We start from the raw sequence: 15,563 nt of genomic DNA, 5'->3' as shown, positions 1-15,563 counted from the left end.
AACCAGTCAATCCTAAAGGAAATCAGTCCTGAATATTCATTGGAAGAATTGATACTGAAGCTGAAGCTCCAATACTTTGGCCACCTGATGTGAAGAACTGACTCACTGGAAAAGATCCTGATGCTGGACAAGATTGATGGCAGGAGGAAAAGGGAATGACAGTAGACAAGATGGTTGGATGGCATCACCGACTCAATGGACATGAGTTTGAGCAAGGTCTGAGCAATGGTGAAGGACAGGGAAGCCTGGCGCACTGCAGTCCATGGGGTTGCAAAGAGTCAAGCACAACTGAGTGACTGAACAACAACAAAAGCTAAAATGGAAGTTGAGACAGTAGAGATGATGGGTCATTTGCCTAGCAGTGAAAGAATTCTCAGATACAGTTGAGAATCAAGTATAGAAAAACCAGCAGCAGTACTGCCAGAGGAAAGACAGGTTAAAAAAAAAAAAAAAAGTTATGGAAATCATGGAAAAAGTTGCAGAAAATTAGCAAGTGAAGTTTCAAGAAAGAAAGAAGGTCATACAAAGATTTGAAGACACTAAAGACTAAGAAAAAAAATTAGAGTATTACTGGTGACATGAGGGCAGTTTCAATGGAGTCATATTATAACTGGAAACTGAATCCCAGTGTTTTAAGTCGGGGTGATTGTGGAGACATTCAACAGCAATACTGCATGGGGCAAGAACCAACCAGAACAGCTGCCACCTGGAGCACTGCAACCAGGTCTCAGAGTCCCTGCAGGAACAGGGGATAACTCTTTGCTGAATTTGGGGGTAAGAGCTAGAGTGGGAGGCGTACTCTGAGGGTTTGGGATAACCACAGAAGTATTTCAGTATTTTACAATCATTATAGCTATATCTATGCCTCTCAACTGAGTATCAGCCCTACATACAAAGCTGCTTTAATTAATATTGAAAGTTTCTTACATTTCCAATGCATGGAAGGGAGCAATGGTTAATTTAAAACCGTATCCATATGTCTGTGCCACAAACTAATAACAGAGCCTCTCCAGTACCAACCTGTGGACTGGGTGCATCAGAAACTGGTTTTTTGTTGTTGTTTGTGCCTGTGTTTAACAATGACTTGGCCTCCAAGGACATACCCTTTAAGGATGGGATGACACAAAAATCAGTATTTATTTATAAGTTTCTCAGGTTGGGGAAAAAAATCAAAGGATTTTCTTTTCATCTATGTTTTCTTTCCCATTTATGTTAAATAAATACATTTGGATTATCTGAATATACAGAAAGGAATAGCACAGGACAGAAGCAAACAAAGTTTCTCCATTCTGGTATTTAAAAATGAAGTTAATACTAATAACATCAGCTCATGTGTATTATTAATTAAGGCAAGCACTGTGCTAGAAAATCTCATTTAGTCTTGCCCATAACCCTATGAAGTAAGCATTTATTTTACCCATTTTATAGGTCACAATACTTACAAAAGGTAATTAACTTGCCTAAGATTTTCTCTTTTGTTGAAATAACTTTCTGGGCTCAAGAGGGTGCCACATCAACACACCAAAATATGTTAACTTTCATGTCCCTGTAAACGTTCTACCGGACCAGAAACCTAGTATATCCAGTTAGCCAATCCCCAAACACTAAGCCAACTGTATACTTATTTCCTTATTTATTGTTACTTCAAACAAGGTGGACTATGAGGTCCTAGCAAATCAGATACTCTCTATTTTTCTCTTTCTTGTTCTTTATTCCTTATCCCAGGAAAGTTTCCTACCTTCCACTCTATTTTGCAGTTCTCCAAATGGAGACTGTCTGCTTCATGATAAGACTTCATGAAGCATTTCCTTGTATCACCTGAATTTTCATCTCTAATCATTTTTTAAAAAGCATGTTTCATAATACTAGAATGGTTCCTTCCATAAAACTTCCCTTGACTAGGAGTGAGGAAGCCACACTGGGACCTTGCTGTCCCTGGAATAATCTCAGGAAATACTGGATTGAGAGACAGTCAACCACCTAGAAGCAAGTCTACTTTGGTTCTTTCTTCCACATAGTACTTTTAGCCTTTAAAGATGACAGAGCAAGGTCAAAAGAAAATAATGACGATGCTGGAAAGAGAAGAAGAGGAGGAAGAAGTTTAAGAAACTGCTTCCAAATGACAGGAGTAGCCCCTCGATGTCTGCAGTCTGCCCTCCCAAGAATGGATCCATGTCATCTTTCACAAACATCTGAATACAAACAGGGCTGATTTCCCAGAAATTCAGTGAAATACTACTTTGCAAAACTGTGAATGCATTTCAGAGAGCAATAAAAAGATGGACACCTGACACCTCTGTTCTCTTCCAACTCTCTTTGGGAAAAGATCAGGTGAAGAAGTTCTCCTTCTGGCTTTCTAGGACCTTAACTTGCTCTCCCATTTCTTTTAACACTTCCCCGAAGTCCCCAATAGTCCTGGTTTGAGACCTCATCCTAAGGATCTCCAAAACATAACACAAATCCTTCTACATTCAAAACACTTATCTCATGGAAAAAGCAACAGGCAGCAGAGGAATTCAGGCCACCCCAAGTCACCAGCGTGGCCTGAGGGATGTGGAAACTGGACCATGCCTTAGGGATGAGGCATGAGAGGGCCGGTACACTATCATTACTGAAACTTGAAGGGGGGTTCACTTGAGGCCTGTGGTTGACTTCTCAACTCTGCTGGAGGGGGGCACACGCCAATAAGGAAATTGCAGTCCCTAAATAAACAATAAGCTGGGAACCTGAGCACCAACAAGGGAGAAGGCAGGGGCTGCTGGCCTGGGCAGAGCTGGCCATGAGGGAGCAAACAAAGCAAAGATTTAAACTGCAAGAATGCCTTGTCAATTCAGACTCCCCAGGCAGGCCTTTTGAGAGCCCAAATTGCCAGTCACCAATCCTTCAGATTTGGTAGAATTTTTAAGGCAGGACACTTTGTTCAATCTGTTCATTTGCCAAATGAGAATAGTGAGAGCAAGAGGGGACAAGTGACTTGCCAAGGGCCCAGCAAAGTCCCGGATCATTTATTATACCACAGGCCTACTGGGAGTTACTGTTTTTTCTCCACTGATTTCTCATTTCAAAGATACTTTTAAAATCTTTCCACATGTAAACCTTGTGTGTATGCAGAGCTAAGACTCTGCCTGAAATAAGCTTGTTAAATTCTTTCTCTCCAGTGGTCCTTGCTCAAAGGTACCTCCCCTTTTTTACAGGTAAAATTCCATTTCCAGACTGAAAAGGACTAGATGGACAAGCAGAGAAGTCCTTGAGTATCTAATGTATGCCAGGATTTTCCCATGTCTTAATCCATTTTAATCCCCATCACAACTCTATGAAGCCTGGTATCATGGTTCCATTTCACAGAAGGGAAAGCTGGACTTCGGAGAAACAACAAGTGGCAGAACCAGATTCTCAACTTTCCATACATAATATAACCTTCTCCACTTTGGAGTCTTTAGTTCAGCAAAAGAAATCAGAAGAAACTGTTTAAGATTTTTGATAGATGATTTTTCTTTCAACAAACTTATTGCTGTTTTTCCTAAATAATAATTCCTGATCATCCCTATAAGATGAAAGCACATTATTGAAAACATAACACAGGGGGCAAAAAAAGAAAAAATCCTATATAATCTCCACTTCTAGAATTAATGTCAAGAATCTCTAGAATTAATGGTACATTATTTTCCCCAAACTTTTATTTCACACTAATAAATATAACCTCTTTATTAAAACTAACTACCATAAACCTCAGAAATGCATCTCCTAGTTGGTTATTCTATAGCTCATTTTATATTTTAATCTTTGAGTAATCAAAGTTATTGATCCTTTTGTTTGTAATATCTTTACTTTTTAGCAATAGCTTTATTGATATACAATATATATACCATAAAATTCACTCTTTTAAAGTGTACAAGTCAGTGCTTTATGTAACCATCACCACCAACTAATTCCAGAATACTTTCATCACCCCAAACTGCTGTACCTATTAGTAGTCACAACTGTTTCTCCTCTCCCCCTGGTTCCTAATCTCCTTTCCATCTCTTGATAGAAACCACTAATCTACTTTCTATCTCTATAGAGTTGCCTATATTGGACAGTTCATATATATATATATATATATATATATATATATATATGGAATCATATAAGATGTGTCCTTTCGCAGCAGGTTTCTTTCATTTAGCATGTTTCAAGGTTCATCAATGTTTTAGCATGTATCAGATCAAATTGCTAACATCCGCTGGATCGTGGAAAAAGCAAAAGAGTTCTAGAAAAACATCTATTTCTGTTTTATTGACTATGCCAAAGCCTTTGACTGTGTGGATCACAATAAACTGTGGAAAATTCTGAAAGAGATGGGAATACCAGACCACCTGATCTGCCTCTTGAGAAACCTGTAGGCCAGGAAGCAGCAGTTAGAACTGGACATGGAACAACAAACTTGTTCCAAATTAGAAAGGAGTACATCAAGGCTGTATATTGTCACCCTGCTTATTTAACTTATATGCAGAGTACATCATGAGAAACACTGCACTGGAGGAAGCACAGCTGGAATCAAGATTGCTGGGAGAAATATCAATAACCTCAGATATGCAGATGACACCACCCTTATGGCAGAAAGTGAAGAAGAACTAAGGAACTTCTTGATGAAAGTGAAAGAGGAGAGTGAAAAAGTTGGCTTAAAGCTCAACATTCAGAAAACGAAGATCATGGCATCTGGTCCCATCACTTTATGGGAAATAGATGGGGAAACAGTGGAAACAGTGTCAGACTTTATTTTTCTGGGCTCCAAAATCACTGCAGATAGTGACAGCAGCCATGAAATTAAAAGACGCTTACTCCTTGGAAGGAAAGTTATGACCAACCTAGATAGCATATTCAAAAGCAGAGACATTACTTTGCCAACAAAGGTCCGTCTAGTCAAGGCTATGGTTTTTCCAGTGATCATGTATGGATGCGAGAGTTGGACTATAAAGAAAGCTGAGCATCGAAGAATTGATGCTTTTGAACTGGGGTATTGGAGAAGACTCTTGAGAGTCCCTTGGACTGCAAGGAGATCCAACCGACCCATCCTAAAGGAAATAAGTCCTGAATACTCATTGGAAGGATTGTTGCTGAAGCTGAAACTCCAATACTTTGGCCACCTGATGCGAAGAGCTGACTCACTGGAGAAGACCCTGATGCTGGGAAAGATTGAAGGCAGGAGAAGAAGAGGACTACAGAGGATGAGATGGTTGGATGGCATCACCAACTCAATGGACATGAGTTTGAGTAAGCTCTGGGAGTTGGTGATGGACAGGGAGGCCTGGTGTGGTGTAGTCCATGGCGTCGCAAAGAGTTGGACATGACTGAGCGACTGAACTGAACATGTTTATGTTTGGTTTCTATTTCATTAATTTCAGCTTTTTTCTCTATTATTTATTTCTCTCACTTTCTTATGGTTTCATTTGATCTTCTATTGCTTTTTAAAGTCTTCTCTCAACCAAACTGAATGGTTTGTTCTTCTCCAGATATGTTTCATAATTTCCAACCTCCTTGCCTTTGCCGATATAGTTTCTACTGTTTATAAAGAATCCCTCTACACTCTATCAAAATCATGCCATTTTTTTCAAGGCTCTTCTCAAATGCAATATTCTCCAAAAAAACATTCCCTGTTCCTTTCTTATTTAATATCCTCTGAGCTTTTGCAGCCCATTTTGCTGTTCTTAGGTCAGTATTTAGATCCTGGCTTGTATAAGAGCCCTATTCCTTCCATTAGCCCCTTAAAGACTGAGCGCTCACTTTTTCTGAAAGGCCCACCATGGTGCTGTGCACAAAAAAGCTGCTTGGTAAGCAGTGGTATTTGTAATTCAAATTCATGAGTTATATTCACACAAAATAAACCTGTTTATAGCAGGAATTATAAATTAACAACTCGAACATTTAGAGTCAAACACATATATGAAAAGTTTGAGCAAAAAAAAGTTCATTTTTAAAAAAAAATCTTCCCTGCTTCTAAATGACAACCATATATCATCCAGAGCTAACATTTAACTTGACATTTTGCTTTTTCTGGCTATCACTTAAAACCCACATTTTTTCCCCTTATTTAAGGAAAATAGTTAAATGGGACAAGGCTTTTTTTTTTTAAGCTGAAAGATGAGAAGATGAAGAAACTGCTCAAGAAAAAATAAGCTAAAGGATAATTTCTTATATTGTAAGTGGATAGTGTACATCAAAAACACAGGGCTTTGCAAGTTTAAATGAGTTATGCTCCAGGTTGCTATAAAGGCTTCAGGGCAAGACTTAAAACCCAGGAAAGAAAAAGAAAAAAAAAAACACAGGGCATATGTTGGCTGTAGGATACATTATTTTGGAGGCCCATTTGCAGGGTTGATAACATATACATGTAAAAAGGATGAATCTTACTTTACAGCACAAAGTACAATATTGCAGCTTACTAAAAATATCAAATAGACCTCTTGAGCTCTCATGAGCTGCCTCAACCCATTCGAAGATGCAAAACTCAGTGCATAATTTCCAAAGCATGGAAAGAAAAACCAGCTGAACTTAGGTACCGTCTTCAGTAAGAGCAGACTGTAAGAGTAGGGAGTCTAGGAACTTCAGAGAAGAAACCTGTGTTCATTTCTCAGCTGCCAACCTACCTGCTGTAGGACCTTGGGCAGGCTGTTCATTTTCTCTAAAACATGGCTTTTTCATCTGTGAGATTTGGCTACTCATGCCTGCTCCTGGGTTATTACATGTCAGATGCCTCATAGCTGGTTCTCCATGTGTGGTTAGTGGTGTTTGAGCTGTAGATGTCACTGGTGATACAGGTAGTATTTTTTTTTTTCTTGTTGTTAATTCTTCTTAGTAGCCACAGAAAGAGCCATGGCTTATTTTCAAGGCGTAAGATCCATCATAATGCCTTGACTAGAAAAACGAAGCTTGACACGAATTTGCAATGAACACATAATCTTGGGAGAAAAAACAATTCTGACTGCCATGTTTTGACTCATATAAAATAACAGTTCAAAAGATGGGTAACATAAACCTAGGTAGGCCCTTGAGCCAAAGAAAACATTTCAGCCACTTCATGGTATTCCTGACTAGATCCCAGGACTCAAATTACATTCACAGTGGGAAGTGGGATGCATTCAATGGCCAAGGTTTGAAATCGTAATCTTTCCCTTCCTAATTATGTGATGCTGGGAAAAGTTACCAGGTAGTTCTTGCCTTCCCATGCTCCAATGTATCCCTTCCATGCCTGGTGAAACTGAACTGCCTGAATTTGATCAAACACCAAGCTATCTCTTAACGGAAAATTAGCTCAACTACAGGTCAGTCAACCCCATGCAGAAGAATAGCAGACATCTGCCTGAACACAAAGACAAGGCTTGGGTTGTGGATTTAAAATCAAAAGATCAACCTCACCATTAGAGGTAGCACTTGAACACAAAGTCATATTCTTTCACCACTAGCACATCTACAAGGCAACAACTTGGTCAAGCTCAGTATTGAACTGCTTACTACTCAGTTTCCATAGAAAAGCTTAGTGGGGATAAATGTTACACAAGAAGAACCACTCGTGACACAAAAAGTGCCACAGCTGATTATGTGACAAGAAACCTAAATAACCACAATCCTCACTTCAGTTGCCACAGAAATATGGTCATACAGTCACATTACGCCCCTAGCTTCTTAATCCACTTTAGCTAACAAGTTCACCAGATCAAGTATATTATCTGCAACTCTTACTAAAACTCTTACTAAAACTCACTCATATATCCCATCTGATAAACTGTGCTGAATTTAGTGCTAACAAAGTTTTTCTTGATGAATGTCATCTAATTTATTAAGCTAATGGAATTTAGAGAATTTCAAGTTTTTTCTTACAGCCTGAGTTGTTAAATTTGGAGTGAAATTCTATGCTCCATCTCAGTAATTGTTATTATTCTAGGGTTGGTTGTTTTTCCTTTTTTTTTTTTCCATTTTTTAAAAACACAGTCTTCTTTCTCCCTATCCCTTCCATCTGTGATTGTTGGAGATGCTGCAGCCACTTTGCTCAGACACACAGAAAGGGTCTGTCTGAAAACAGATTTACATGAAGAAACCTAAAATGAGAGACTGAATGAGAGAAAATGGAATCTGTTAACATCTTTGAGCCCCAGGAGCAAGCTAGTCCTGAACAATATCTTGTTTTTCCCAGTTACATGAGTCAATACATTTCCTTTAGGCTTTAGCCATTTTAAATTAGATTTTCATTCACTTAGTTTTAACTAACAAAGGAAAAAAAAACGGATATTATCTGACAAGTACTGTTGCTACCATAATTCATTTTCGTTTAAAAAAAAAAAACACTAGATATAGCTTTATGAATGAACCCAAGAAAGTGAAACTTTTGAACATCATGTTTATGACATGTCAAATTTATAATAGAAGTAGGTTAAAACACATTCTTTTCAAGGAATTAAAAGAAAAGAGGGGGGGAAAATCATTTAACTACATTTTTAATTGTTCTCCATAACAGCAGGAAAGGGAAGCTTAGTAAAGAATCTTTAGTCACAAAAGCAAGAAAAGGAGGAGCACTGCAACATCTACAGGAAAACTAATTTTTTTGAAAGACACAATGTTCTAAGTGCAAACCTGGAACATACCTGCCAGACCAAATCAGGATCAAAATTAAAACTTGGAGCTTCCTGCAAGAAGATAAATCACAAATAACTTCATTTACTTTGCTTCCTTTCATATTTATTCAGGTGACTTTAGCCCCACTGACTGAACTGGCTGACAGCGGTTGTGATGGCTGCAAGAGAATTTCCCCCACTTCAGTGTATGCAAATGGCCCTCCCCCACAGAGATGTATTTTCACAACTCTAAAAGCCCAGAGAGGTACATAGACATCTACTAGAACTACCAGACTGTGGCTCTAAAAGCACTCTAATTGGGGCAAGATTTCACAGATTTTCATAACAACTTTCTGAGTTGATGTAAGGTATATTTTTGGAGAAGATGAGGACTCATAATTTCATCCTCAGTTTCTTTAAGAAGTAAGAGAAAAGTAGGGGTAGCTTCTAAACCCGTAATTCATGTCACCTCCCCAAAACTAAATGTCCAACTGACTCCAGGAAAGCTCCTTTTAACTTCAGGTTTTGCCAAGGTAGTATATGACACCTTTATCCAAAGGTGTTTAAATTAAAATACAACCCTGTCTCAAGTGGCACCTATTAGTTTTAAGGGTTAGTTCTATTTGGTAGTCAACCCTAATGCTTATAAAATATGGGTTTCCAATATTCCCTCCCATTTCACAGAAACATAATATACAAAATCAGAAGAGATCACAGCCTTCATCACAACCTTACACACATGACTGAGGAGATGACCTTCTACCAGCTGCCCCCATAACTCAATTTATGCACACTGAGTATAGATGCTAATGGGACCCAGACTTCTCCACTGACAAAACAGAAGGCAGTGCTTTGTAAATTAACAGGCATTCAAAGACAACAGAAGAACTCCAGGCTCAGTTCCCTGACAGTATATTGATTATCAATTGTCCTAAAAATGTGTTCTACCAATCAGCATCACTGGCATCCATTTAAATAAAAATGAAACTCCAGACTCAATTTACTGATAACATATGGAGTGAATTTGCCCTAAAAATTATATTTTATAATTTAAAACATATTTTATATGGCCTTCTTATGTAGACAGCCCAAAGGAGTGTTTTTAATTAACTATTAAATAGTTATAACTATTACTATTTTTTGTCTTCTAATAAAACATATGATGCTAAAAAGAGTAAGCTATAAGCAAACAGACTTTATACTTAAAATCACAAGAAAGCACTAATAGTCTTTGTACAGAGACCTTTAACAGGAAAATGACCACTACTCTGGGAGAGATGCCACTCCTGGTTTCTCCAAAGAGTTTTGAAACACAATCTTTCCTTTAAAAAAAAAAAAGCTTTGGAAATAGTTTTATATACATCCTCTTCTATTACTAATTGTGTTGGAACTGGGGAGGTAGGTATGGAGGTAGGTAGAAAGGAGACTGAATGACTCTTTGCAGAAAACTGAAATAAAATCTTTTGTCTTGTTTTTTTCCTTTTCTATTCTTCTTTGGTTTGTTTTTTGTTGTTGTTGTTTTTTAAGCCTTAGCCAAGTTTCACTTTGGTTCCAATGTGAAGTGAGGAAGAAATCTCTGTTACAAGATTCTACACTCCCCTACAAGTGTAGAATAGTTAGTTTATTTACAAAATAAGTCAAAATTATGTAAATCCAAAAAGAATAGATGAGCCAAGATGAGCAATTATTTTTTAACCTTACTGGCATTTGATCCCTTTGATAATATTTTTCAAATCAATTTGCTGCAAATGTATTTATAAGTACCATGAATCATGTAACCTGACTTAGGAGACATAAAGTCTTAAAGTAAATGTTCTACGTTATTTCCAAAAAACATCCACTTGGGTGAAGACATTGTCATTGACTAAGGGAAAAAAAAAAAAAAACTCAAGTTAGACTTGTAATGCCAGGAACTCAGTAGCTTGTATTAGTTTCCTTCCCCCCGGACTTAGGAATTTTTTGGCAGACAATCCAAAATAATGTGTTCCAAGACAGAAAAATCATTACCCTATCAGCAAGCTTTAGAATTCTTTTGTAGAAAGATGGTGACTAGCAAACTCTCAAATGTTATACTTAGGCATGAAATATCCAAATTGCAAACATCATCATTATGAATTTTTTTCTTCATGGAACTAAAATCAATAATTATTTATTCTTACAAGAAATAATCTACTATTTGCTTCCTTTGGGCAAAAAGTGAAAGTAAAAGACTTCAAATCTTTATAAACTGACAAAGCAACTGGGTTTCATAGATTGGTTTCTTAATGGCTCAGTCATCATTATATACTACATTATTCTTTAAATGCCCTAAATCCATCCAGGAGGATCTTTGCTTCTTTTAAATATCTCTATGCTCCCCCAGTTAAATAGAGTACTTTGTATTTAATAATTATTAATTTCAGACTTAGGAGAAAATACTGAAGTCATAAGAAAGTTATTATTCTTGAAAAGTAAATTTTGCTGATAGCATAATTTTACTTATTTAACACCTCCATTGCACGAAAAACAACTTATCTTTGCCAAATCTTAGTTTCTCAAGGTGTCTTTTCATTGTCATGTGAATGGAGAGAAGAAAAAAGAATTATTCTAGCTTTAGAAATTTACTTTTAAAGCACACACAAAACCTCCCTTAGAGTTGAAAGCACTGGCTATGCTCTGGAAATGAAGCCAGCTCCTTTCTGCCAAAGGATACTTGAGCCCTTTATTCTTTAGCCTAGAAAAAGCATCCTCATTAAAGAGCCAATAAATTAAACATACCCGAGAAGGCAAAAAAAAAAAAAAAAAAAAATCCAGAAGAAAGGCACCCATTAGGGTGCCTAAGGAAAACACAACCGTACATTTCATGTGTTTGTGTTAGTCACCATCAAGTTGAGAACAAACTCCGAGGAAACAGCTGTCTTTGAAAAATGTGAATAGCTCCTACCTTCATTTCAATGACGGTCTGGAGAGCCTTCGTCTTGGCTGGCTCCGGCTGAAGTTGGCTTCTTCGGTGTAATTCCTGGGGAGGAACACGATAGAAATAAGCCTGACGGTTCATCCTTCCTTTACACCATGACTTACGCACAGGTACCACTCAGCCCACCCGGTCCAGGCTCGCAGTGCACAGACATAAACAAGCCACAGGTGCCTCTTCCCCCACCCTTGTTAGCATCCCTGCTGCCTGGAGCTCGCGATCCGGTGAAAAGCTCCTGGCACATGCGCTATTTCTGAAACTTCCATCAATAATTAATGTCAACTGTGACAAAGCCAGCAAGTAATCATAATCCAAATACTGTTCAACACTGGGGCTGTTGCCCAGCCGTCAAATCATAATTTACTAAATTACATTACTCTGTGCTCCCAATACAAACACAGCAAGGAAACAGAGGAAAGAAAATGACTAACGTGGTTGCAAATCTGCTGCACGCATGGTATTTTGCTACTGAAGTAGGTTTGAAATGAGCAGTTTAAAACATTTTCAGTACAACTGTGTCACTTTTTGCAGTGAATTGGTGTGATGAAACCCTGTGAATCTCTTGCTTCCTAATTTACAGTTTCAATCCTTGCTCAAAACCACATCTGTGTGTGATATGTTTGTGCATTTATGATGCCAAGAAATTAAAACCAGCATTAATAGCAATAGTGTTAGAGGGGAGAAAAAATGGTTAAAGCCAGATATAAACTCAAGAAATTCTTTATAGATAAAAAGCAAAAAACATAATCACAATTTTAAGCTTCAAGGCTTACTTTTTGTATGTCTCCAAAAAAAAGTCTATCAAGACTAAAAGATAGCCTTGGCAGAAGAGAACAGATAAGGTTATTAAGTTCATACTTTATTTTTCTTAATGATAATTATCAACAGTTTTATGAAAGTAGCCAATGACAGGAATAAACAAAAATGCTTACACACGTCAAAATTGCTGATACAGTTACTCACCTATGGAATAATTCCATTAAGACTTATTTGAATTATAAGTCACCTATGGATAATGCTATAAGATTTATTTGCTTCCAGAAAAGTCATTTAACATTAACATGGAGTAGTGCTAGATCTTTACGTTCCCTGGGTTGGGAAGATCCCTTGGAGAAGGAAACAGCTACCCACTCCAATATTCTGGCCTGGAGAATTCCATGGGCTATCCATGGGGTCACAAAGAGGCAGACATGACTGAGCGACTTTACACTCCACTGGACCACCAACATTTTTAAAAAGGAAAAGAAAAACCTTGAGTGTTAAAGAAGAGGACCAATATAATTTCTGGCTTTATCCAAGTAAAGACATTAAAAATAACCCTACCTCCACCATTACTAACATCTATTATCATCACCATTTCATTAAGAAAGAACATTTCATCAAGAAAGAAATTTTTCAGGACAGAGTCACAGAGAAAAAGATAGTCCTTCCCTGGATTCCAGGGTTAAGAAAACAGGCAACCTTTCACCCATATCCTATTACTTTGTTCTTATTTTCCAGCAGCCCAAGAAGACCATGGTCATGGACCATGGTACATACGTCTAGGGACCAGTACCGGGGAATTACTGCTACACCCCTGGACTATAGCATATTTTCTCCTCAAAGGCATCACTGGCACAAATCAGCAGAGCCATGCAAAACTATTTCTCAACCTTGAATTTGAGAAGAATTAGAATTGGTGCTTGGGCATTATTCAAAATGGTCTCAACATCAGGACATTTTCCCCCCTAAAATATTTCTGTAAGGAATGAGTCCAAGTATTACTGAACCCAGTTTCAGTATATTATCAGATACATCACATAAGGAATTCAGCCTTTAAAAAAGAAAAAGTCGACTCAGCCCTCAACATTACTTCCAAGATTGTTGGAGTTCATTGGATGAATAAAATCTTACAGATGAGAAAACAAAGTAAGTAACTTGTCAGAACTGTTCCATAGTAAGTCATAGAAGAAACACATTTCGTAGGTAGGTCAACAACTCTGATAACATGTGGTATCAAAAGTATCTTAATGAAAAAAACTGAGAATGAAATTCATAATTTCATACCATAGCCACTAAAGTTTCAGAACAAAAATCATAAGATAATTTGAGGAGAGAGGTTAAGCTTGTATAAACCAAACAAAAATAATTGTGAAGCAACTAAGCAACACAAAAAAGATAAAAACCATTAGGGTAAAAACATGTGCCATTAAAATTTCTGCCAAGCATGGAAACATTTTTAAGGGCAAACATGCAATAACAAAGCTAAACTTGTGGCAATAGTTTTGCAAAAATGAAAACAGAGTTCTCTTTGCTGTGACTATACAAGTCCTATTATAAACCAGTTCAAAAACCAGCCCCAAATCTCTCTGTTGCTCCTTAAAAAAATAAATAAAATTTCCAATTATCCAACAACTGTAGTTTTCCTATTTTAAACATATTTCAATCAACTCAGACTTCACAGTTTCTGAGGATCACCTTAATTCTTAAGGTGTCAGGTAAGTGAAGATTATGAGCCACATGAAAACTTTATGTGAAAGTCACTCAGTTGGGTCCAACTCTTTGCGACCCCATGGACTATACAGTCCATGGAATTCTCCAGGCCAGAATACTGGAGTGGGAAACTTTTCCCTTCTGCAGGGGATATTTCCAACCCAGGGATTGAACTCAGATCTCCTGCATTGCAGATTCTTTACCATCTGAGCCACAGGGAAAACTTTATGGATTGCCTAAAAGTCCTATCTCAGCCACTTTATTCATCTCTAAGATTTGGGATCCTTAAAAAGCACACTCTGATTGTAGCAGAAAGGATCAGTTTCCCAACAAAGATTTTGTTCCTCTTCATTCAGTTCAGTTCAGTTCAGTCACTCAGTCGTGTCCAACTCTTTGCGACCCCGCAAATCGCAGCGCACCAGGCCTCCCTGTCCATCACCAACTCCCAGAGTTCACTCAGACTCACGTCCATCGAGTCAGTGATGCCATCCAGCCATCTCATCCTCTGTCGTCCCCTTCTCCTCTTGCCCCCAATCCCTCCCAGCATCAGAGTCTTTTCCAATGAGTCAACTCTTCGCATGAGGTGGCCAAAGTACTGGAGTTTCAGCTTTAGCATCATTCCTTCCAAAGAAATCCCAGGGCTGATCTCCTTCAGAATGGACTGGTTGGATCTCCTTGCAGTCCAAGGGACTCTCAAGAGTCTTCTCCAACACCACAGTTCAAAAGCGTCAATTCTTCGGTGCTCAGCCTTCTTCACAGTCCAACTCTCACATCCATACATGACCACAGGAAAAATCATAGCCTTGACTAGACTGACCTTTGCTGGCAAAGTAATGCCTGGGGCTATTGTTAGGAAATGCCACCACCACCACCCTTGTTTCAGGTGAGACCATGTGACTTATATCTGGCCAGTGGAATATGGGTAACAATGAGGAACTCAAGGCCTTAGCAATCTCTCACCCTGTCTGCATCTCTCCCTCTTTTTCTGCCTGCTGCTAAAGGAACACAAGACCCAAGAAGATGGCAGAACCCCAAGAGAAAAGGAACCTAGGTTCCTAAAATGCCACATGAAAAGTCTATTGAACACCCACATTGGATGGTGGTACACATGAAAAATGAATTTGTATTAAGTTAGTCTCAGTGTTTTCAGCCTTTATATGTAGAGATCCCAGCTCTCTATGCTTTAACTACTGCAAAGTGATTTTAACATGTGAGTGCTGGCCAAATTTTTCTAAACTTAGAGTAAGATGAGTTGGTTGCTGGTGCTCCAACTATCCTTAATTATCTGAAAGATGAACCCATTAGGCAATGAATGATCTTAAATAAAACTAAAGAAGTTCCCCAGGAGCATCTGGGTGCAGTGATGAGGAAAGATAAGATTTTACTTACTCTATAAGTTTTTAAAGTGAAAGAGGAGAGTGAAAAAGTTAGCTTAAAGCTCAACATTTAGAAAACTAAGATCATGGCATCTGGTCCCATCACTTCATGGGAAGTAGATGGGGAAACAGTGGACACAGTGTCAGACTTTATTTTTTGGGGCTCCAAAATCA

The 15,563-nt window shown here is 38.1% G+C and overlaps 1 protein-coding gene across 6 annotated transcripts in view; it reads right to left on the bottom strand.

The window, feature by feature from the left end:
• The window catches only part of ERC2 (ELKS/RAB6-interacting/CAST family member 2), a 1,001,125-nt gene that overhangs the window by 688,029 nt on the left and 297,533 nt on the right, over positions 1-15,563 (bottom strand). For 5 of the 6 annotated variants that reach the window (XM_025272988.3, XM_025272991.3, XM_025272992.3 and 2 more), the window contains exon 4: positions 11,512-11,586. In XM_025272988.3, coding sequence (XP_025128773.1) covers positions 11,512-11,586 — 75 coding nt within the window. Of the gene's footprint in view, positions 1-8,618; positions 8,661-11,511; positions 11,587-15,563 lie in introns of all 6 variants that reach the window. The other variant, XM_044934212.2, reaches the window with a different exon arrangement.

The sequence above is a fragment of the Bubalus bubalis genome, chromosome 21, assembly GCF_019923935.1.
Source record: "Bubalus bubalis isolate 160015118507 breed Murrah chromosome 21, NDDB_SH_1, whole genome shotgun sequence".
NCBI lineage: Eukaryota > Metazoa > Chordata > Mammalia > Artiodactyla > Bovidae > Bubalus > Bubalus bubalis.
This window is presented reverse-complemented; position numbering and strand designations above follow the sequence as displayed.